This window comes from Oncorhynchus kisutch, linkage group LG7, assembly GCF_002021735.2.
Source record: "Oncorhynchus kisutch isolate 150728-3 linkage group LG7, Okis_V2, whole genome shotgun sequence".
Lineage (NCBI taxonomy): Eukaryota > Metazoa > Chordata > Actinopteri > Salmoniformes > Salmonidae > Oncorhynchus > Oncorhynchus kisutch.
The window spans coordinates 52,490,548-52,515,254 of NC_034180.2; the positions used below are offsets into that span (position 1 = coordinate 52,490,548).

The following is a 24,707-nucleotide window of genomic DNA, read 5'->3' on the forward strand; positions in this document are numbered from 1 at the left end:
ATTGTTTGACAGCCCTAGAAGAAAGATGTTATTCACTAACAGTACAGGAATGAACCAGGCAGTGGTTTTAAAAGTAGCCTGGTCCCAGATCTGATTGTGATGGGGTTTTTCAACTACATTGGTCTTTGTCATTGCTTGACACAAACAGATCTGGGACCAGTGGTTGCTTAGTAGATTGTTTCCATGTTCAGCTGACATTGGGATGGTTTGTGTCACTGAAGACGTATTGTTGTAAATCGCTCTGAATTAAAGCATCTGCTAAATGACTCAAATGAGTCAAATCTGCTAAATGACTCAAATGAATCAAATCTGCTAAATGACTCAAATGAATCAAATCTGCTAAATGACTCAAATGAATCAAATCTGCTAAAGGACTAAAATGAATCAACTCTGCTCAAGGACTAAAATGAATCAACTCTGCTCAAGGACTAAAATGAATCAACTCTGCTCAAGGACTAAAATGAATCAACTCTGCTCAAGGACTAAAATGAATCAACTCTGCTCAAGGACTAAAATGAATCAACTCTGCTCAAGGACTAAAATGAATCAAATCTGTTAAAGAACTAAAGATTAATCAAATCTGTTAAATGACTAAAATGAATCAACTCTGCTAAAGCACTAAAATGTGTGAAATGTGTAAGTGAAGTATTGCCCCCCCCCCTTGTAAGTCACATCTCTCCCTCTCTGCTTACAGGATGTGGAGGTGATTTTCAGTAACATCTTGGACATCCATGAGTTGACGGTCAAGCTGCTGGGCCTGATCGAAGATGCAGTGGAGATGACCGCTGACGGTAGTCCACATCCTCTGGTGGGCAGCTGCTTCGAGGACCTGGCAGAGGTAGGACATAGATATATACACACACACACACACACACACACACACACACACACACACACACACACACACACACACACACACACACACACACACCTCTAAACTCACACACACACACACCTCTAAACTCACACACACCTCTCCGCCTGCTGCTGCCATGAGTCCTCATCCTTCAGTGTGCAGAGACTTCGAGGTCTGACATAGAGAGATGTATAATATGATCCACACCCCTGTCCCTTATGTCCAGTCAGAAACCTTACGGCCCAGTGACACAGTCCAACCTTTACCTCTATTCTGTCATAACTGATCCCATTACCTCTCTTCTGTCATAACTGATCCCTCTACCTCTATTCTGTCATAACTGATCCCATTACCTCTATTCTGTCATAACTGATCCCTCTACCTCTATTCTGTCATAACTGATCCCATTACCTCTATTCTGTCATAACTGATCCCTCTACCTCTATTCTGTCATAACTGATCCCATTACCTCTATTCTGTCATAACTGATCCCTCTACCTCTATTCTGTCATAACTGATCCCTCTACCTCTATTCTGTCATAACTGATCCCTCTACCTCTATTCTGTCATAACTGATCCCTCTACCTCTATTCTGTCATAACTGATCCCTCTACCTCTATTCTGTCATAACTGATCCCTCTACCTCTATTCTGTCATAACTGATCCTTCTACCTCTATTCTGTCATAACTGATCCTTCTACCTCTATTCTGTCATAACTGATCCTTCTACCTCTATTCTGTCATAACTGATCCCTCTACCTCTATTCTGTCATAACTGATCCCATTACCTCTATTCTGTCATAACTGATCCCAAAGCCCTCTGCCCTATGAAGTCTTCATGTAAAAAACAACATGTTTTTACCAAGCTGTCTTGCACATCTCTGCTAGAAGGCCTTCAGTTGATTGTATGCCTCCCCCCCCCCCCCTCCCCAGTAAGACATAGTAGTCAGCTTTTTTAACTCTTCCGTTAACTGTCTCTTTCAACTCCAGGAGCAGGCGTTTGACCCATACGAGACCCTGTCTCAGGACATCCTGTCCAGACAGTTCCACGAGCACTTCAGCAGTCTGATGGCCCGGCCTACTGTAGGACTATACTTCCAGGTAAGAATAAGTTTCACCTCACTTGCACACACAGATCTGGATTGTATTCATCACTTTTTCAAGATAGAGCTGGAAAACAAGGCTGACGTTTTACGTATTCCCAACCAATTGTTTTATAGATTTTTTCGTTTCTTTGCGTTGTTTGTAACTTATTTTAAAACTTATTTTGTACATAATGTTGCCGCTACCGTCTCTTATGACCGAAAATAACTTCTGGACATCAGGACTGTGATTACTCACCACGGACTGGAAGAATCCTTTTTTTCCTTTTAACGAGCCCGACGTGAATTATATACTGCTTTCTCGGGAACAGGCCCACATCCCCGTCATTTGCGTGAAGAGAAGGTAGCGAAAAAGGGGCAAGTGGGCGGGTTGCCTTCTGAGAATTCGTAGGTGATCGAATAAACCCCCACATCCTTCCATTCTGCTAGCAAACGTGCAATCTTTGGAAAATAAAATCGATGACCTACGCGGAAGATTAAACTACCAACGTGACAATCAAAACTGTAATATCTTATGCTTCACGGAGTCGTGGCTGAACGACGACATTATCAACATACAGCTAGCTGGCTGTTATACACTGAATCGGCAGGATAGAACAGCAGCGTCTGGTAAGACAAGGGGCGGTGGACTATGTATTTTTGTAAATAACAACTGGTCCACGATATCTAAGGAAGTCTCGAGGTTTTGCCTAAGGTAGAATATCTCATGATAAGCTGTAGACCACACTATCTACCTAGAGAGTTTTCATCTGTATTTTTCGTAGCTGTTTACATACCACCACAGTCAGAGGGACTAAGAACAAACTGAATGAGCTGTATTCCGCCATAAGCAAACAGGAAACTGCTCACCCAGAGGTGGCGCTCCTAGTGGCCGGGGACTTTAATGCAGGGAAACTTAAATCCGTCTTACCAAATTTCTACCAAATCAAATTTATTTATATAGCCCTTCGTACATCAGCTGATATCTCAAAGTGCTGTACAGATGTACCAGCATGTTAAATGTGCAACCAGATGGAAAAAAAACTATACCACCTTTATTCCGCACACAGATGTGTACAGAGCTCTCCCTCGCCATCCATTTGGCAAATCTGACCATAATTCTCTGAAGCTGGAGACTCATATCTCCCTCACTAGCTTTAAGCACCAGCTGTCCGAGCAGCTCACAGATCACTGCACATGTACATATTAGATATGACACATTTTATCAGTGCATAAAGCATTGAAACGTGATGTTACCGATTTGTAACCTTATTTGTTGTTGTTTACTGGACGTTACATATTGATGATGACTTTTGGAGTACTTAACATGGTAATCTAGAGCCACTACCTGTTCCATGTGCTGGACACGCCCCTGGTAACCTCACAGGAAGTGATCCGGTGTACGCAATAGGTGTCCTACCCATCGGGTCCTGCCTACTCTGGTGGGCACCAGTGGTGTGTGCCCAAGAGCCTGGCAGCTGTTTATCAGGTTTGCCCTGTTCAGAGGACTGGTGTGGTAGAAAGTGTAGAGCCCACTGAGGAGGTCTTCTACTTTCTGAAACATCACGTTGGACCGGATGGCATCAGATGAGGTCAGTTCAAGGCGGTGTGCCATACAGGGGATGCCGATGATGTTAGGCCCTGTTTCCCTTCAGCCAGCTGACCACACCATTCTTGGCTCCGGTCATCACAGCAGCTCCATCTGTTCCCAGAGCGACCAACTTGCTCCCCCACTCATTAAAACAGTCCCTCCACGATGGCACTGATGGTGTTGGTTATGTGTGCCACGTCTGCCTTCTCAACTGACTTGATGCCAGTAAACTTCGACTCCCATCTTGCCCCTTGTGACAGAATCTGACATAAACTAACTAATTCCTCTTTCACTGAACTGTCTGTGGAGCCATCTGTCATGGAGAGATATGGTGTTTGTTTTTTTCAGATTATCTCCGATGTTGTTTCTCTCCACCTCTGAAATATGGTGCATAAACTCTTCGGCCTGCTTCTCATTTCTATATGTTGAGCCCACAGCTATTCCTTTCTGTCTCTGTCTCTGTCTCTCTCTCTGTCTCTCTCTGTCTCTCTCTCTGTCTCTCTCTCTGTCTCTCTCTGTCTCTCTGTCTCTCTCTCTCTCTCTCTCACTGTCTCTCTCTCTCTCTCTCTCTCATCCAAACTGCAAAAAAATCTAACATTTCAAATTAATTCAATAATAATTTAATATACAATCATGTTTATCCAATATAGCTGTCAGTTGATTGTGCTAAATTAGCCTTCTACCCTTTGTTTACTTAAGGATCAACACTATAAGGCTGGTGATGTCACAATGCTTTTTAAAAACGTAAACAGAATCTGGAGACAAACATTAAAAATAGAATGTTCCAGAGCCATATGAAAACATGGAGATCCATGTCAGCATCAGTAGGCCAATCATTTTATGGTATTTATACACTATTTTGAGGTGAACTGAAACTTATCAAGAGATGGAGAAATAACCTCCAATACTGGACCACGTCTGCTCAATAGACTTGAAAAAACTAGCTACAAAAGTACTCATCTAGCTACAAGACTAACCAACATTTTCACTTACTCACACTTCCACTCCCAAGTCAGAAAGTGGTCTCGCCTTCTTGCCAAGGGCATGTACAGTCCTAAATAGTATCTTCATCATCTCCGTTCTGGTCTGCTCTGACGTTGCTGTTAGCGCCGTCGCAGAGGGTGTCAAGAGGAGAGGCTCCGATTGAGCCCGGGACACAGAGACACGCAGGCAATGTGACACTCTCTGTGAGTCCTGGACACAGAGACACGCAGGCAATGTGACACTCGCTGTGAGTCCTGGACACAGAGACACGCAGGCAATGTGACACTCGCTGTGAGTCCTGGACACAGAGACAAGCAGGCAATGTGACACTTTGCTGTGAGTCCTGGACACAGAGACAAGCAGGCAATGTGACACTTTGCTGTGAGTCCTGGACACAGAGACAAGCAGGCAATGTGACACTTTGCTGTGAGTCCTGGACACAGAGACAAGCAGGCAATGTGACACTTCCTGTGTTCATGGTCACAAATGTTCTCCAGCTTCATCGTTTTATTTCCGATGACAAAATGAGTTGTTTGTGTTTTTATCTTTAGCATATTCGCGACACACAGAACTACTCATCACCTCAGGCTCCGCATCATACTGTAGCCAGCCTCTTCAAACTCCTTTTTCTCCAAACCTCCATTTCTCACAAATGGGGGGGGTTTTCGTTTCCAAAGTTGGCTTACTCCAGGTAAATGTCGCCACATAACAGCTATTTTAAGGAACGGTAGCTAGCAGCAGACCCGTGGCAAGTGAGCGATGAGGAGTAGCTGATGTCCCGTACGGTAAACAGTGCCGCGAAACTTAGGAGCACGAGAGACGGTCTGTGGCTGGCAAACATGAGTTCTTTCCTCCGGGCCATCATGCCAGATATTTTATTACATTACTATTTTGGTACAAATATTTACCCGCTGGGGAGGAAGTCAGATACCTGGCCATGTGGTGCCAGGACAACAACCTCTCCCGCAACGTGATCCAGACAAAGGAGATGATTGTGAACCACAGGAAAAGGAGGACCGAGCCACGCTCCCATTCTCATCAAAGGGGATGTAGTGGAGCAGATTGAGAGCTTCAAGTTCCTTGGTGTCCACATCACCAACAAACTATCATGGTCCAAACACACTAAGATAGTCGTGAAGAAGGCACGACAAAGCCTATTCCCCCTCAGGAGACTGAAAAGATTTGGCATGGGTCCTCAGAATCTCAAAAGGTTTTACAGCTGCACCATCGAGAGCATCCTGACAGGTTGCATCACTGCCTGGTATGGCAACTGCTTGGCCTCTGACCGCAAGGTGCTACAGAGGGTAATGCATATGGCCCAGTACATCACTGGGGCCAAGCTTCCTGCCATCCAGGACCTCTATAGCAGGCGGTGTCAGAGGAAGTCCCTAAAAATTGGCAAAGACTCCAGCCACCCCAGTCATAGACTGTTCTCTCTGCTACCGCACGGCAAGCGGTACCGGAGCACCAAGTCTAGGTCCAAGATGCTTCTAGACAGCTTCTACCCCCAAGCCATAAGACTCCTGAACATCTAGTCAAATGGCCACCCAGACTATTTGCCTTGCCCCTCCCCTTTTACACCACTGCTACTCTCTGTTGTTATCATCTATGCATAGTCACTTTAATAACTCTACCTACATGTACATATTACCTCAATTAACCGGTGCCCCCGCACATTGACTCTGTACTGGTACCCCTTGTATATAGCCTCCACATTGACTCTGTACCGTAATACCCTGTATATAGCCTCCACATTGACTCTGTACTGGTACCCCCTGTATATAGCCTCCACATTGACTCTGTACCAGTACCCCCTGTATATAGCCTCCACATTGACTCTGTACTGGTACCCCCTGAATATAGCCTCCACATTGACTCTGTACCGGTACCCCCTGTATATAGCCTCCACATTGACTCTGTACCGTAACACCCTGTATATAGCCTCCACATTGACTCTGTACCGTAATACCCTGTATATAGCCTCCACATTGACTCTGTACCGTAACACCCTGTATATAGCCTCCACATTCACTCTGTACCGTAACACCCTGTATATAGCCTCCACATTCATTCTGTACCGGTACCCCCTGTATATAGCCTCCACATTGACTCTGTACTGGTACCCCCTGTATATAGCCTCCACATTGACTCTGTACTGGTACCCCCTGTATATAGCCTCCACATTGACTCTGTACCCCCTGTATATAGCCTCCACATTGACTCTGTACCGTAATACCCTGTATATAGCCTCCACATTGACTCTGTACCGTAATACCCTGTATATAGCATCCACATTGACTCTGTACCGTAATACCCTGTATATAGCCTCCACATTGACTCTGTACCGGTCCCCCCTGTATATAGCCTCCACATTGACTCTGTACCGGTACCCCATGTATATAGCCTCCACATTGACTCTGTACTGGTACCCCCTGTATATAGCCTCCACATTGACTCTGTACTGGTACCCCCTGTATATAGCCTCCACATTGACTCTGTACTGGTACCCCCTGTATATAGCCTCCACATTGACTCTGTACCGTAATACCCTGTATATAGTCTCCACATTGACTCTGTACCGTAATACCCTGTATATAGCCTCCACATTGACTCTGTACCGGTACCCCCCTGTATATAGCCTCCACATTGACTCTGTACCAGTACCCCCTGTATATAGCCTCCACATTGACTCTGTACCGTAATACCCTGTATATAGCCTCCACATTGACTCTGTACCGTAATACCCTGTATATAGCCTCCACATTGACTCTGTACCGTAATACCCTGTATATAGCCTCCACATTGACTCTGTACCGTAATACCCTGTATATAGCCTCCACATTGACTCTGTACCGTAATACCCTGTATATAGCCTCCACATTGACTCTGTACCGTAATACCCTGTATATAGTAATGTAACTAATAAAATGTGATTTGATTTGATCACTGCACACCGATACTGGACAATGACATAGTGGCAAATGCATGGCTGCTCTAATGTATTTCCCAAGTAAGGATCTGTCTGGTCGTCAGGGCTGTCTGTCTGGTAGTCAGGGCTGTCTGTCTGGTAGTCAGGGCTGTCTGTCTGGTCGTCAGGGCTGTCTGTCTGGTCGTCAGGGCTGTCTGTCCGGTCGTCAGGGCTGTCTGTTTGGTCGTCAGGGATGTCTGGCTGGTCGCCAGTCTGGCTGGTCATCAGGGCTGTCTGGCTGGTCGTCAAGGCTGTCTGGCTGGTCGTCAAGGCTGTCTGGCTGGTCGTCAGGGCTGTCTGGCTGGTCGTCAAGGCTGTCTGGCTGGTTGTCAAGGCTGTCTGTCTGGTCGTCGGGGCTATCTGTCTGGTCGTCGGGGCTATCTGTCTGGTCGTCGGGGCTGTCTGTCTGGCCGTCGGGGCTGTCTGTCTGGCCGTCGGGGCTGTCTGTCTGGCCGTCGGGGCTGTCTGTCTGGCCGTCGGGGCTGTCTGTCTGGCCGTCGGGGCTGTCTGTCTGGCCGTCGGGGCTGTCTGTCTGGCCGTCGGGGCTGTCTGTCTGGCCGTCGGGGCTGTCTGGCTGGTCGTCGGGGCTGTCTGGCTGGTCCTCTTAAGTGATAATGCCCGAGAAGCAGGAAGTTGGTGTTTGGGGGATATATTGGCACGGCTTCAAGGGCATTATCACTTTTATACAACGTGTTACCAACATATTCAAATAATGATTGACATATTTTCATTGAAAATGTTAGTTGGATTAATTTATTCATACTATTTCATCCTTCCACAACATTTTGTCCCAACACAAATCTAGAGTTGCTACCCAAGCTAGCTGGTCATTCATTCTATCGGTTCGGTTGCCAGAAACGCGACCCAGTCGTTCAGTCTTTTTGTTCTGTATCTATGGATACGACTCAGTCATTCGATCTAAATGTTCCATTGCCATACTGGCTGGCAACGTTCTTATTTCTTGCTTGCTAGTTAGCCGACTACGGCTAACTTACAGTCACGTCAAACAGTGCAGCCAGAAACACAGCAAAGTAGCTGCATTTGGTTTGAATTGTTTTCTAGTGACATTCATTTGGATACATCCATAACAATGAGCTAATGAGGCGCGATTTCACCTGGCATAGAAAATGTGCTCTCTCGTCAGGACACTGTTGTTCAGAGGAGCTAGCCAACAACACAGCTAAACACAATCACTTCAAACTGAAGCTGGACACTGTTGTTCAGAGGAGCTAGCCAACAACACAGCTAAACACAATCACTTCAAACTGAAGCTGGACACTGTTGTTCAGAGGAGCTAGCCAACAACACAGCTAAACACAATCACTTCAAACTGAAGCTGGACACTGTTGTTCAGAGGAGCTAGCCAACAACACAGCTAAACACAATCACTTCAAACTGAAGCTGGACACTGTTGTTCAGAGGAGCTAGCCAACAACACAGCTAAACACAATCACTTCAAACTGAAGCTGGACACTGTTGTTCAGAGGAGCTAGCCAACAACACAGCTAAACACAATCACTTCAAACTGAAGCTGGACACTGTTGTTCAGAGGAGCTAGCCAACAACACAGCTAAACACAATCACTTCAAACTGAAGCTGGACACTGTTGTTCAGAGGAGCTAGCCAACAACACAGCTAAACACAATCACTTCAAACTGAAGCTGGACACTGTTGTTCAGAGGAGCTAGCCAACAACACAGCTAAACACAATCACTTCAAACTGAAGCTGGACACTGTTGTTCAGAGGAGCTAGCCAACAACACAGCTAAACACAATCACTTCAAACTGAAGCTGGACACTGTTGTTCAGAGGAGCTAGCCAACAACACAGCTAAACACAATCACTTCAAACTGAAGCTGGACACTGTTGTTCAGAGGAGCTAGCCAACAACACAGCTAAACACAATCACTTCAAACTGAAGCTGGACACTGTTGTTCAGAGGAGCTAGCCAACAACACAGCTAAACACAATCACTTCAAACTGAAGCTGGACACTGTTGTTCAGAGGAGCTAGCCAACAACACAGCTAAACACAATCACTTCAAACTGAAGCTGGACACTGTTGTTCAGAGGAGCTAGCCAACAACACAGCTAAACACAATCACTTCAAACTGAAGCTGGACACTGTTGTTCAGAGGAGCTAGCCAACAACACAGCTAAACACAATCACTTCAAACTGAAGCTGGACACTGTTGTTCAGAGGAGCTAGCCAACAACACAGCTAAACACAATCACTTCAAACTGAAGCTGGACACTGTTGTTCAGAGGAGCTAGCCAACAACACAGCTAGACACAATCACTTCAAACTGAAGCTGGACACTGTTGTTCAGAGGAGCTAGCCAACAACACAGCTAGACACAATCACTTCAAACTGAAGCTGGACACTGTTGTTCAGAGGAGCTAGCCAACAACACAGCTAAACACAATCACTTCAAACTGAAGCTGGACACTGTTGTTCAGAGGAGCTAGCCAACAACACAGCTAAACACAATCACTTCAAACTGAAGCTGGACACTGTTGTTCAGAGGAGCTAGCCAACAACACAGCTAAACACAATCACTTCAAACTGAAGCTGGACACTGTTGTTCAGAGGAGCTAGCCAACAACACAGCTAAACACAATCACTTCAAACTGAAGCTGGACACTGTTGTTCAGAGGAGCTAGCCAACAACACAGCTAAACACAATCACTTCAAACTGAAGCTGGACACTGTTGTTCAGAGGAGCTAGCCAACAACACAGCTAAACACAATCACTTCAAACTGAAGCTGGACACTGTTGTTCAGAGGAGCTAGCCAACAACACAGCTAAACACAATCACTTCAAACTGAAGCTGGACACTGTTGTTCAGAGGAGCTAGCCAACAACACAGCTAAACACAATCACTTCAAACTGAAGCTGGACACTGTTGTTCAGAGGAGCTAGCCAACAACACAGCTAAACACAATCACTTCAAACTGAAGCTGGACACTGTTGTTCAGAGGAGCTAGCCAACAACACAGCTAAACACAATCACTTCAAACTGAAGCTGGACACTGTTGTTCAGAGGAGCTAGCCAACAACACAGCTAAACACAATCACTTCAAACTGAAGCTGGACACTGTTGTTCAGAGGAGCTAGCCAACAACACAGCTAAACACAATCACTTCAAACTGAAGCTGGACACTGTTGTTCAGAGGAGCTAGCCAACAACACAGCTAGACACAATCACTTCAAACTGAAGCTGGACACTGTTGTTCAGAGGAGCTAGCCAACAACACAGCTAAACACAATCACTTCAAACTGAAGCTGGACACTGTTGTTCAGAGGAGCTAGCCAACAACACAGCTAAACACAATCACTTCAAACTGAAGCTGGACACTGTTGTTCAGAGGAGCTAGCCAACAACACAGCTAAACACAATCACTTCAAACTGAAGCTGGACACTGTTGTTCAGAGGAGCTAGCCAACAACACAGCTAAACACAATCACTTCAAACTGAAGCTGGACACTGTTGTTCAGAGGAGCTAGCCAACAACACAGCTAAACACAATCACTTCAAACTGAAGCTGGACACTGTTGTTCAGAGGAGCTAGCCAACAACACAGCTAAACACAATCACTTCAAACTGAAGCTGGACACTGTTGTTCAGAGGAGCTAGCCAACAACACAGCTAAACACAATCACTTCAAACTGAAGCTGGACACTGTTGTTCAGAGGAGCTAGCCAACAACACAGCTAAACACAATCACTTCAAACTGAAGCTGGACACTGTTGTTCAGAGGAGCTAGCCAACAACACAGCTAAACACAATCACTTCAAACTGAAGCTGGACACTGTTGTTCAGAGGAGCTAGCCAACAACACAGCTAGACACAATCACTTCAAACTGAAGCTGGACACTGTTGTTCAGAGGAGCTAGCCAACAACACAGCTAAACACAATCACTTCAAACTGAAGCTGGACACTGTTGTTCAGAGGAGCTAGCCAACAACACAGCTAAACACAATCACTTCAAACTGAAGCTGGACACTGTTGTTCAGAGGAGCTAGCCAACAACACAGCTAAACACAATCACTTCAAACTGAAGCTGGACACTGTTGTTCAGAGGAGCTAGCCAACAACACAGCTAGACACAATCACTTCAAACTGAAGCTGGACACTGTTGTTCAGAGGAGCTAGCCAACAACACAGCTAAACACAATCACTTCAAACTGAAGCTGGACACTGTTGTTCAGAGGAGCTAGCCAACAACACAGCTAAACACAATCACTTCAAACTGAAGCTGGACACTGTTGTTCAGAGGAGCTAGCCAACAACACAGCTAAACACAATCACTTCAAACTGAAGCTGGACACTGTTGTTCAGAGGAGCTAGCCAACAACACAGCTAAACACAATCACTTCAAACTGAAGCTGGACACTGTTGTTCAGAGGAGCTAGCCAACAACACAGCTAAACACAATCACTTCAAACTGAAGCTGGACACTGTTGTTCAGAGGAGCTAGCCAACAACACAGCTAAACACAATCACTTCAAACTGAAGCTGGACACTGTTGTTCAGAGGAGCTAGCCAACAACACAGCTAAACACAATCACTTCAAACTGAAGCTGGACACTGTTGTTCAGAGGAGCTAGCCAACAACACAGCTAAACACAATCACTTCAAACTGAAGCTGGACACTGTTGTTCAGAGGAGCTAGCCAACAACACAGCTAAACACAATCACTTCAAACTGAAGCTGGACACTGTTGTTCAGAGGAGCTAGCCAACAACACAGCTAAACACAATCACTTCAAACTGAAGCTGGACACTGTTGTTCAGAGGAGCTAGCCAACAACACAGCTAAACACAATCACTTCAAACTGAAGCTGGACACTGTTGTTCAGAGGAGCTAGCCAACAACACAGCTAAACACAATCACTTCAAACTGAAGCTGGACACTGTTGTTCAGAGGAGCTAGCCAACAACACAGCTAAACACAATCACTTCAAACTGAAGCTGGACACTGTTGTTCAGAGGAGCTAGCCAACAACACAGCTAAACACAATCACTTCAAACTGAAGCTGGACACTGTTGTTCAGAGGAGCTAGCCAACAACACAGCTAAACACAATCACTTCAAACTGAAGCTGGACACTGTTGTTCAGAGGAGCTAGCCAACAACACAGCTAAACACAATCACTTCAAACTGAAGCTGGACACTGTTGTTCAGAGGAGCTAGCCAACAACACAGCTAAACACAATCACTTCAAACTGAAGCTGGACACTGTTGTTCAGAGGAGCTAGCCAACAACACAGCTAAACACAATCACTTCAAACTGAAGCTGGACACTGTTGTTCAGAGGAGCTAGCCAACAACACAGCTAAACACAATCACTTCAAACTGAAGCTGGACACTGTTGTTCAGAGGAGCTAGCCAACAACACAGCTAAACACAATCACTTCAAACTGAAGCTGGACACTGTTGTTCAGAGGAGCTAGCCAACAACACAGCTAAACACAATCACTTCAAACTGAAGCTGGACACTGTTGTTCAGAGGAGCTAGCCAACAACACAGCTAAACACAATCACTTCAAACTGAAGCTGGACACTGTTGTTCAGAGGAGCTAGCCAACAACACAGCTAAACACAATCACTTCAAACTGAAGCTGGACACTGTTGTTCAGAGGAGCTAGCCAACAACACAGCTAAACACAATCACTTCAAACTGAAGCTGGACACTGTTGTTCAGAGGAGCTAGCCAACAACACAGCTAAACACAATCACTTCAAACTGAAGCTGGACACTGTTGTTCAGAGGAGCTAGCCAACAACACAGCTAAACACAATCACTTCAAACTGAAGCTGGACACTGTTGTTCAGAGGAGCTAGCCAACAACACAGCTAAACACAATCACTTCAAACTGAAGCTGGACACTGTTGTTCAGAGGAGCTAGCCAACAACACAGCTAAACACAATCACTTCAAACTGAAGCTGGACACTGTTGTTCAGAGGAGCTAGCCAACAACACAGCTAAACACAATCACTTCAAACTGAAGCTGGACACTGTTGTTCAGAGGAGCTAGCCAACAACACAGCTAAACACAATCACTTCAAACTGAAGCTGGACACTGTTGTTCAGAGGAGCTAGCCAACAACACAGCTAAACACAATCACTTCAAACTGAAGCTGGACACTGTTGTTCAGAGGAGCTAGCCAACAACACAGCTAAACACAATCACTTCAAACTGAAGCTGGACACTGTTGTTCAGAGGAGCTAGCCAACAACACAGCTAAACACAATCACTTCAAACTGAAGCTGGACACTGTTGTTCAGAGGAGCTAGCCAACAACACAGCTAAACACAATCACTTCAAACTGAAGCTGGACACTGTTGTTCAGAGGAGCTAGCCAACAACACAGCTAAACACAATCACTTCAAACTGAAGCTGGACACTGTTGTTCAGAGGAGCTAGCCAACAACACAGCTAAACACAATCACTTCAAACTGAAGCTGGACACTGTTGTTCAGAGGAGCTAGCCAACAACACAGCTAAACACAATCACTTCAAACTGAAGCTGGACACTGTTGTTCAGAGGAGCTAGCCAACAACACAGCTAAACACAATCACTTCAAACTGAAGCTGGACACTGTTGTTCAGAGGAGCTAGCCAACAACACAGCTAAACACAATCACTTCAAACTGAAGCTGGACACTGTTGTTCAGAGGAGCTAGCCAACAACACAGCTAAACACAATCACTTCAAACTGAAGCTGGACACTGTTGTTCAGAGGAGCTAGCCAACAACACAGCTAAACACAATCACTTCAAACTGAAGCTGGACACTGTTGTTCAGAGGAGCTAGCCAACAACACAGCTAAACACAATCACTTCAAACTGAAGCTGGACACTGTTGTTCAGAGGAGCTAGCCAACAACACAGCTAAACACAATCACTTCAAACTGAAGCTGGACACTGTTGTTCAGAGGAGCTAGCCAACAACACAGCTAAACACAATCACTTCAAACTGAAGCTGGACACTGTTGTTCAGAGGAGCTAGCCAACAACACAGCTAAACACAATCACTTCAAACTGAAGCTGGACACTGTTGTTCAGAGGAGCTAGCCAACAACACAGCTAAACACAATCACTTCAAACTGAAGCTGGACACTGTTGTTCAGAGGAGCTAGCCAACAACACAGCTAAACACAATCACTTCAAACTGAAGCTGGACACTGTTGTTCAGAGGAGCTAGCCAACAACACAGCTAAACACAATCACTTCAAACTGAAGCTGGACACTGTTGTTCAGAGGAGCTAGCCAACAACACAGCTAAACACAATCACTTCAAACTGAAGCTGGACACTGTTGTTCAGAGGAGCTAGCCAACAACACAGCTAAACACAATCACTTCAAACTGAAGCTGGACACTGTTGTTCAGAGGAGCTAGCCAACAACACAGCTAAACACAATCACTTCAAACTGAAGCTGGACACTGTTGTTCAGAGGAGCTAGCCAACAACACAGCTAAACACAATCACTTCAAACTGAAGCTGGACACTGTTGTTCAGAGGAGCTAGCCAACAACACAGCTAAACACAATCACTTCAAACTGAAGCTGGACACTGTTGTTCAGAGGAGCTAGCCAACAACACAGCTAAACACAATCACTTCAAACTGAAGCTGGACACTGTTGTTCAGAGGAGCTAGCCAACAACACAGCTAAACACAATCACTTCAAACTTCAATTGACCTTTTTTTTTTTTTTTTTTGTGTATATCCATAACAATTATGCCAGATGATTCATGATTTCGACTGGCTGAGAAACGCTGCCTGCCTGTCTGTCTGTCTGTCTCTGTCTGTCTCATCCCGACTCCCAACACGCTCATTACTATGGGACAGTTGGAGATCGAATTTGAATATTGAAACAATGTTGCAAATGTCGGCGAGACGGACAGCAAGGTTTTATACAAATCCCCGCTGTTGAAAACCAAATGTTAGTCTAAAAGATGTGAGATAATGTCTAGATGCTTTTTATAGTAGCGATCAAGTTTATAAATTGCCCGGCTGGGTCCTGATGAGACAGTGGATTGCGCAGTCAAAAGGAACAGAGTAAATAGGCATTTTAATGTCATAGATTTAGCCGGCGCTAACTTGTGGAATAGACACCGGCTGGAATGTGGTTTTAACCAATCAGCATTCAGGATTCGTTCCATCAGTTGTATAATGACACATAAACACCAGTTGCTCTCAGGACTGATTGCTTAGAGGTGCTGTTTATTTAGAAGCCTATCAGGGAGTGTATCTTCAGTAGTCACTCACTCTCTCGCTCGCTCTTTCTCTCTCTCTCTCTCTCTCGCTCTCTCTCTCTCTCTCACGCGCTCTCGTTTTCTACTTTCTACTTTTAGTATTCTCCCATCTCACTCACTCCCCCCTTCTCTCCTTGTCTCCTCTCCTCTTCCTCCTCTCCCTTCCTCCCCTGCTCTCTGGCAGAGAGATGTGTCTGTGGAGCACTCAGCCACTGCACTCTGCAGCGTCTGGTATTGTGGCTAAATTACACAGCCTTTTAAAAATAGCCCAGGCCCTGCAGAGTCCCTAATGGCACCCTATTCACTATATAGGGCCCTGGGCTCTGGTCTAAAAGTAGTGCGCTACATATGGGATGCGTACAGTCTCTCCTGGAGGAGAGAGGAGAGGAGGAGAGAGAGGGAGGAGAGGAGGAGAGAGAGGGAGGAGAGGAGAGAGGAGAGGAGGAGAGAGAGGGAGGAGAGGAGGAGAGAGGAGAGGAGGAGAGAGAGGGAAGAGAGGAGGAGAGAGACGGAGGAGAGGAGGAGAGAGAGGGAGGAGAGGAGGAGAGAGAGGGAGGAGAGGAGGAGAGAGGAGAGGAGGGAGAGGGAGGAGAGAGAGGGAGGAGAGAGAGGGAGGAGAGAGGAGAGGAGGGAGAGAGAGGGAGGAGAGGAGGAGAGAGAGGGAGGAGAAGAGGAGAGGAGGGAGAGAGAGGGAGGAGAGGAGAGAGAGGGAGGAGAGAGGAGAGGAGGGAGAGAGAGGGAGGAGAGAGGAGAGGAGGGAGAGAGGAGAGGAGGGAGAGAGAGGGAGGAGAGGAGGGAGGAGAGGAGGAGAGAGAGAGAGGGAGGAGAGAGGAGAGGAGGGAGAGAGAGGGAGGAGAGGAGGAGAGAGAGGTGTGGGATCTGATCTGAAAGGGACACTGCTGTGTGTGATTCCCATGGCGGTGTTTCATCGTATTGTTCCTTTTTATTTTAATGAACTAGGGGTGATGTTGGGTAAAACTGAGAGAGGGTTATGTTGTTGCAATAGTTCTTGTTTTGTCATTTGACAGTGTTTGGAGCTCCACTCGAATATCTCTGTGTTTACAGAACTCACTATCTCTCCCCACAGACAGACAAACAGACAGGCAGGCAGACAGACAGAACTCACTATCTCTCCCCACATAGAAAGACAGACAGACAAAACTCAATATCTCTCCCCACATAGAAAGACAGACAGACAGACAGAACTCACTATCTCTCCCCACATAGAAAGACAGACAGACAGAACTCAATATCTCTCCCCACAGACAGACAGACCGACAGACAGAACTCACGATCTCTCCCGACAGACAGACAGACAGAACTCAATATATCTCCCCACATACAGACGGTATAGGGCAGGCAGGCTATGTAGTCTGTAGTCTGAGTGTCTCGCCACACACACACAGACAGGGAGAGAGCACCAGAAGAGGCTGTAGTGTGGAGTGTAAGTAGTAGAGTATTGATTTAGGATCATCTATCTCGGGAGCAGGAGGGGGGATACTATATAACCCCTACTAGGGAGCAGGAGGGGGGATACTATATAACAACCCCTACTAGGGAGCAGGAGGGGGGATACTATATAACAACCCCTACTAGGGAGCAGGAGGGAGGATACTATATAACCCCTACTAGGGAGCAGGAGGGGGGATACTATATAACCCCCACTAGGGAGCAGGAGGGGGGATACTATATAACAACCCCTACTAGGGAGCAGGAGGGGGGATACTATATAACAACCCCTACTAGGGAGCAGGAGGGGGGATACTATATAACCCCTACTAGGGAGCAGGAGGGGGGATACTATATAACCCCTACTAGGGAGCAGGAGGGGGGATACTATATAACAACCCCTACTAGGGAGCAGGAGGGGGGATACTATATAACCCCCACTAGGGAGCAGGAGGGGGGATACTATATAACCCCCACTGGTGAGCAGGAGGGGGGATACTATATAACCCCTACTAGGGAGCAGGAGGGGGGATACTATATAACCCCTACTAGGGAGCAGGAGGGAGGATACTATATAACCCCTACTAGGGAGCAGGAGGGGGGATACTATATAACCCCCACTAGGGAGCAGGAGGGGGGATACTATATAACCCCTACTAGGGAGCAGGAGGGAGGATACTATATAACCCCTACTAGGGAGCAGGAGGGGGGGATACTATATAACTACCCCTACTAGGGAGCAGGAGGGGGGATACTATATAACCCCTACTAGGGAGCAGGAGGGGGGATACTATATAACCCCTACTAGGGAGCAGGAGGGGGGATACTATATAACAACCCCTACTAGGGAGCAGGAGGGGTGATACTATATAACCCCTACTAGGGAGCAGGAGGGGGGATACTATATAACCCCTACTAGGAGCAGGAGGGAGGATACTATATAACAACCCCTACTAGGGAGCAGGAGGGGGGATACTATATAACCCCTACTAGGGAGCAGGAGGGGGGATACTATATAACCCCTACTAGGGAGCAGGAGGGGGGATACTATATAACCCCCACTAGGGAGCAGGAGGAGGGATACTATATAACTACCCCTACTAGGGAGCAGGAGGGGGGATACTATATAACCCCTACTAGGGAGCAGGAGGGGGGGATACTATATAACAACCCCTACTAGGGAGCAGGAGGGGGGATACTATATAACCCCTACTAGGGAGCAGGAGGGGGGATACTATATAGCCCCTACTAGGGAGCAGGAGGGGGGATACTATATAACCCCTACTAGGGAGCAGGAGGGGGGATACTATATAACCCCCACTAGGGAGCAGGAGGGGGGATACTATATAACCCCTACTAGGGAGCAGGAGGGGGGATACTATATAACAACCCCTACTAGGGAGCAGGAGGGAGGATACTATATAACCCCTACTAGGGAGCAGGAGGGAGGATACTATATAACAACCCCCACTAGGGAGCAGGAGGGGGGATACTATATAACCCCTACTAGGGAGCATGAGGGGGGATACTATATAACCCCTACTAGGGAGCAGGAGGGGGGATACTATATAACCCCTACTAGGGAGCAGGAGGGGGGATACTATATAACTCCTACTAGGGAGCAGGAGGGGGGATACTATATAACAACCCCTACTAGGGAGCATGAGGGGGGATACTATATAACAACCCCTTCTCTAGTTACCCTGCCTGTCCTCCACCACTCCTCTCCCGGTGGTCATCTGTTCATTCGTCTTCTCTCTCTCTCTCTCTCTCTCTCTCTCTCGTTTCTCTCTCTCTCTCTCTCTCTCTCTCTCTCTCTCATATACATGGTTTTTACATTTTCTTCAGTCCATAGCAGAGGGACCCCGTCTCTCCTGTCCTCTCTGTCTCTAGGTTGTCTTTGTCTCTACAGTAATATGTAATGTTGTTGTCTGTCTCTACAGTAGTATGTAATGTTGGTGTCTGTCTCTACAGTAGTATGTAATGTTGCCTGTCTCTACAGTAATATGTAAAGTAATGTTGTTGTCTGTCTCTACAGTAGTATGTAATGTTGGTGTCTGTCTCTACAGTAGTATGTAATGTTGGTGTCTGTCTCTACAGTAGTATGTAATGTTGGTGTCTGTCTCTACAGTAATATGTAATGTTGGTGTCTGTCTCTACAGTAATATGTAATGTTGTTGTCTGTCTCTACAGCAGTATGTAATGTTGGTGTCTGTCTCTACAGTAGTATTTAATGCTGGTGTCTGTCTCTACAGTAATATGTAATGTTGGTGTCTGTCTCTACAGTAATATGTAATGGTGTCTGTCTCTACAGTAATATGTAATGTTGTGTCTGTCTCTATAGTAATATGTAATGTTGTGTCTGTCTCTACAGTAATATGTAATGTTGTTGTCTGTCTCTACAGTAGTATGTAATGTTGGTGTCTGTCTCTACAGTAGTATGTAATGTTGCCTGTCTCTACAGTAATATGTAAAGTAATGTTGTCTGTCTCTACAGTAGTATGTAATGTTGGTGTCTGTCTCTACAGTAGTATGTAATGTTGGTGTCTGTCTCTACAGTAGTATGTAATGTTGGTGTCTGTCTCTACAGTAATATGTAATGTTGGTGTCTGTCTCTACAGTAATATGTAATGTTGTTGTCTGTCTCTACAGCAGTATGTAATGTTGGTGTCTGTCTCTACAGTAGTATTTAATGCTGGTGTCTGTCTCTACAGTAATATGTAATGTTGGTGTCTGTCTCTACAGTAATATGTAATGGTGTCTGTCTCTACAGTAATATGTAATGTTGTGTCTGTCTCTATAGTAATATGTAATGTTGTGTCTGTCTCTACAGTAATATGTAATGTTGTTGTCTGTCTCTACAGTAATATGTAATTGTGTCTGTCTCTACAGTAGAATGTAATGGTGTCTGTCTCTACAGTAGAATGTAATGGTGTCTGTCTCTACAGTAGTATGTAATTTTGTCTGTCTCTACAGTAATATGTAATGTTGTCTGTCTCTACAGTAATATGTAATGTTGTTGTCTGTTTCTACAGTAGTATGTAATGTTGTCTGTCTCTACAGTAGTATGTAATGTTGGTGTCTGTCTCTACAGTAATATGTAATGTTGTGTCTGTCTCTACAGTAATATGTAATGTTGTGTCTGTTTCTACAGTAGTATGTAATGTTGTGTCTGTCTCTACAGTAGTATTTAATGCTGGTGTCTGTCTCTACAGTAGTATGTAATGTTGTTGTCTGTCTCTACAGTAATATGTAATTGTGTCTGTCTCTACAGTAGTATGTAATGTTGTCTGTCTCTACAGTAGTATGTAAATCTGTCTGTCTCTACAGTAATATGTAATGTTGTCTGTCTCTACAGTAATATGTAATGTTGGTGTCTGTCTCTACAGTAATATGTAATGTTGTGTCTGTCTCTACAGTAATATGTAATGTTGTGTCTGTCTCTACAGTAATATGTAATGTTGTGTCTGTCTCTACAGTAATATGTAATGTTGTTGTCTGTTTCTACAGTAGTATGTAATGTTGTGGCTGTCTCTACAGTAGTATTTAATGCTGGTGTCTGTCTCTACAGTAATATGTAATGTTGTTGTCTGTCTCTACAGTAGTATGTAATGTTGTGTCTGTCTCTACAGTAGTATTTAATGCTGGTGTCTGTCTCTACAGTAATATGTAATGTTGTGTCTGTCTCTACAGTAATATGTAATGGTGTCTGTCTCTACAGTAATATGTAATGGTGTCTGTCTCTACAGTAATATGTAATGTCTGTCTCTACAGTAATATGTAATGGTGTCTGTCTCTACAGTCCATAGCTGAAGGTTTCAAGGAGGCGGTTCAGTACGTCCTGCCACAGCTCATGATGGTTCCTGTATACCACTGTTTGCACTACTTTGAACTACTGCAGGTGAGTGTTTACACACACTCTCACACACACACACACTCACACACACACACTCACACACTCACACACACACACACTCTCACACACACACAAACACACTCTCACACACACACACACTCACACACACACAGTCCATGCATGTCCTTCTCACAGCGAGGTTGACCAGTGTTTCGACTTTGAGCTTGTCGAGGCCCGTGTTTTGGTCCTTCCCTACGAGTCGCCATCTCTTGGTTAAATATGAAAATCGGGTCAAGCTCTCTGTCCAGGATCTGAGAGCTCCTGATTCCTGTCGGTTGACTATAGATTGTTTTTTTTTAACTTAGCGTAGTTATTTATTATATCTGTAATCCGTAGTTGGTGAAACAGCCACGTCGGCTTGCGTTATTACATCAGCGAGGATCATGGGACGTCAGTAATAGAACAGTAGGACATGTCCTGAGACTTATTTTTTTTCTTCCCACAATGCTCCTCTCCTCCGTGTCATCAACGAAAACACAAAAAAACAATAACGAAAGACACTGGGGGGGGGGGCAGATGTTCCCCCCCCCCTTTTTTTTTACAGATTTCAGCTTTATGTCTTGTAAACCATCGAACATTTTAATAGTGTTCAGACCGCCTGCATCTGTTGCTTGCTGTGGCATCGATCACCTCCACGGAAAGTGTCCGTGCACCCGCCAACAACTTTTTATTCTTCCTGTAATGAGGGACGCGGTTTTTCTCTGTGCATACGTTAAAACACGCATCAATGCCTAATGCCTGTCACCTTGTGTTTTGCGAGCAGCAGCTGCAGGAGCACAGTGAGGAGCAGGACGACAGGGAGTGTCTGAAGCAGGCCATCACCGCTCTGCTCAACCTCCAGTGTAGCGTGGAACGCATCTACACCAAACACCTGCCCCGACGCAAGCCTGGGTACGTAGCTGCGCCTCCACACTACACCCTGCAGATACACACGTCTTGCTACTACTCATTAAATGTGATTTGTTTTCAGGTTGTTATTGTAAACACATTGTGTTCTCAACAATTATTCTAGTTAAATAGAGGTTTTGATTGATTCCTCAGTTTCCTGACCTCTCTCTCCCTGTCTCTCTCTCTCTCTCCCTGTCTCTCTCTCTCTCTCTCTCTCTCGTTCTTTCTCTCGTTCTTTCTCTCGTTCTTTCTCTCGTTCTCTCTCTCTCGTTCTCTTTCTCTCTCTCCCTCTTTCTCTCTCTCTCCCTCTTTCTCTCTCTCTCCCTCTTTCTCTCTCTCTCTCTCTCATATATACACTCCTCCAGCGAGCCCATGTACCGTCTGTACAGCCGTCAGGTGCGCAGCAAACAGCTGGCCATCAAGAGGATGAACGAGATCCAGAAGAGCATCGACGGCTGGGAGGGGAAGGACATCGGCCAGTGCTGTTCCGAGTTCATCCTTGAGGGGGCGCTCCTCCGCGCCGGCGCCAAACACGAGCGACACAACTTCCTGTTCGACGGCCTCATGATCAGCTGCAAGGCCAATCAGAGCTCCCGACTCCCCGGTTCTGGAAGCGGGGCCGAGTTCCGTCTCAAGGAGAAGTTCGTCCTGCGGAAAGTCCGCATCGTGGACCGCGAGGACTCGGCGGAGTTCAAACATGCCTTCGAACTCGTCGGTAAAGACGAGAACTGTGTGGTGTTCTGCGCACGCTCGGCGGAGGAGAAAGGGTCTTGGATGGCAGCGCTGGTCACCCTGCAGTACCGCTCCACACTGGACCGTATGTTGGACACGGTTCTGCAGCATGAGGAGCAGGCCCAGCCCCTCCGCCTGCCCTCGCCCGAGCTTTACCGCTTCGCTGTGCACGACTCAGAGGAGAACATCGTGTTTGAAGATCGCGTCCAGAGCAAGACGGGGATACCCATTATTAAAGCAGGCACGGTGGCTAAGCTTATAGAGAGGCTCACCTACCACATGTACGCTGGTAAGCCTGGCTGAGACCCCTACCGTGTTGTCTGTTTTAAGAGTAGTGTACTCTAGAGTAGGCCAGGAGTAGGCAACTAGATTCAACTGTCGGAAAGGTTTTGTCGGGGCGAATGGTCGAGGGGGCGGAACATACTGTGTGTGTGTGTGTGTGTGTGTGTGTGTGTGTGTGTGTGTGTGTGTGTGTGTGTGTGTGTATAAACTCAGCAAAAAAAAGAAACGTCCTCTCACTGTCAACTGCGTTTATTTTCAGCAAACTTAACATGTGTAAATAATTGTATGATCATAACAAGATTCAACAACTGAGACATAAATTTAACAAGTTCCACAGACATGTGACTAACAGAAATGGAATAATGTGTCCCTGAACAAAGGGGGGTTCAAAATCAAAAGTAACAGTCAGTATCTGGTGTGGCCACCAGCTGCATTAAGTACTGCAGTGCTTCTCCTCCTCATGGACTGCACCAGATTTGCCAGTTCTTGCTGTGAGATGTTACCCCACGCTTCCACCAAGGCACCTGCAAGTTCCCGGACATTTCTGGGGCGAATGGCCCTAGCCCTCACCCTCCAATCCAACACGTCCCAGACGTGCTAAATGGAATTGAGATCCGGGCTCTTCGCTGGCCATGGCAGAACACTGACATTCCTGTCTTGCAGGAAATCACGTACAGAACGAGCAGTATGGCTGGTGGCATTGTCATGCTGGAGCGTCATGTCAGGATGAGCCTGCAGGAAGGGTACCACATGAGGGAGGAGGATGTCTTCCCTGTAACGCACAGCGTTGAGATTGTCTGCAATGACAACAAACTCAGTCCGATGATGCTGTGACACACCGCCCCAGACCATGACGGACCCTCCACCTCCAAATCGATCTCGCTCCATAGTACAGGCCTCGGTGTAACGCTCATTCCATCGACAATAAACGTGAATCTGACCATCACCCCTGGTGAGACAAAAACCCGACTCGAACACTTCTTTTCAGTCCTGTCTGGTCCAGCGACGGTGGGTTTCTGCCCATAGGTGACGGTGTTACTGATGGAGGGATTGTACGTTCCTGATGTAACTCGGGCAGTTGTTGTTGCCATCCTGTACCTGTCCCGCAGGTGTAATGTTCGGATGTACCGATCCTGTGCAGGTGTTGTTACATGTGGTCTGCCACTACGAGGACGATCAGCTGTCCGTCCTGTCTCCCTGTAGCGCTGTCTTAGGCGTCTCACAGTATGGACATTGCAATTCATTGCCCTGGCCACATCTGCAGTCCTCATGCCTCCTTACAGCATGCCTAAGACACATTCACGCAGATGAGCAGGGACTCTAGGCATCTTTCTTTTGGTGTTTTTCACAGTCAGTAGAAAGGCCTCTTCTTCTTCAGTTTTCATAACTGTGACCTTAATTGCCTACAATCTGTAAGCTGTTAGTGTCTTAACGACCGTTCCACAGGTGCATGTTCATTAATTGTTTATGGTTCATTGAACAAGCATGGGAAACAGTGTTTAAACCCTTTACAATGAAGATCTGTGAAGTTATTTGGATTTTTACTAATTATCTTTGAAAGACAGGGTCCTGAAAAAAGGGACGTTTCTTTTTTTGCTGTGTGTGTGTGTGTGTGTGTGTGTGTGTGTGTGTGTGTGTGTGTGTGTGTGTGTGTGTGTGTGTGTGTGTGTGTGTGTGTGTGTGTGTGTGTGT

The 24,707-nt window shown here is 46.0% G+C and overlaps 1 protein-coding gene across 2 annotated transcripts in view; it reads left to right on the forward strand.

The window, feature by feature from the left end:
- sos2 (son of sevenless homolog 2 (Drosophila)) overlaps nt 1–24,707 on the forward strand; it is a 117,333-nt gene that overhangs the window by 60,828 nt on the left and 31,798 nt on the right. Inside the window, exons 6-10 of one of the 2 annotated variants that reach the window (XM_031829312.1) lie at nt 695–838; nt 1,847–1,957; nt 21,000–21,098; nt 21,877–22,004; nt 22,391–23,022. In XM_031829312.1, the coding sequence (XP_031685172.1) occupies nt 695–838; nt 1,847–1,957; nt 21,000–21,098; nt 21,877–22,004; nt 22,391–23,022 (1,114 nt within the window). Of the gene's footprint in view, nt 1–694; nt 839–1,846; nt 1,958–20,999; nt 21,099–21,876; nt 22,005–22,366; nt 23,023–24,707 lie in introns of both variants that reach the window. The other variant, XM_031829311.1, reaches the window with a different exon arrangement.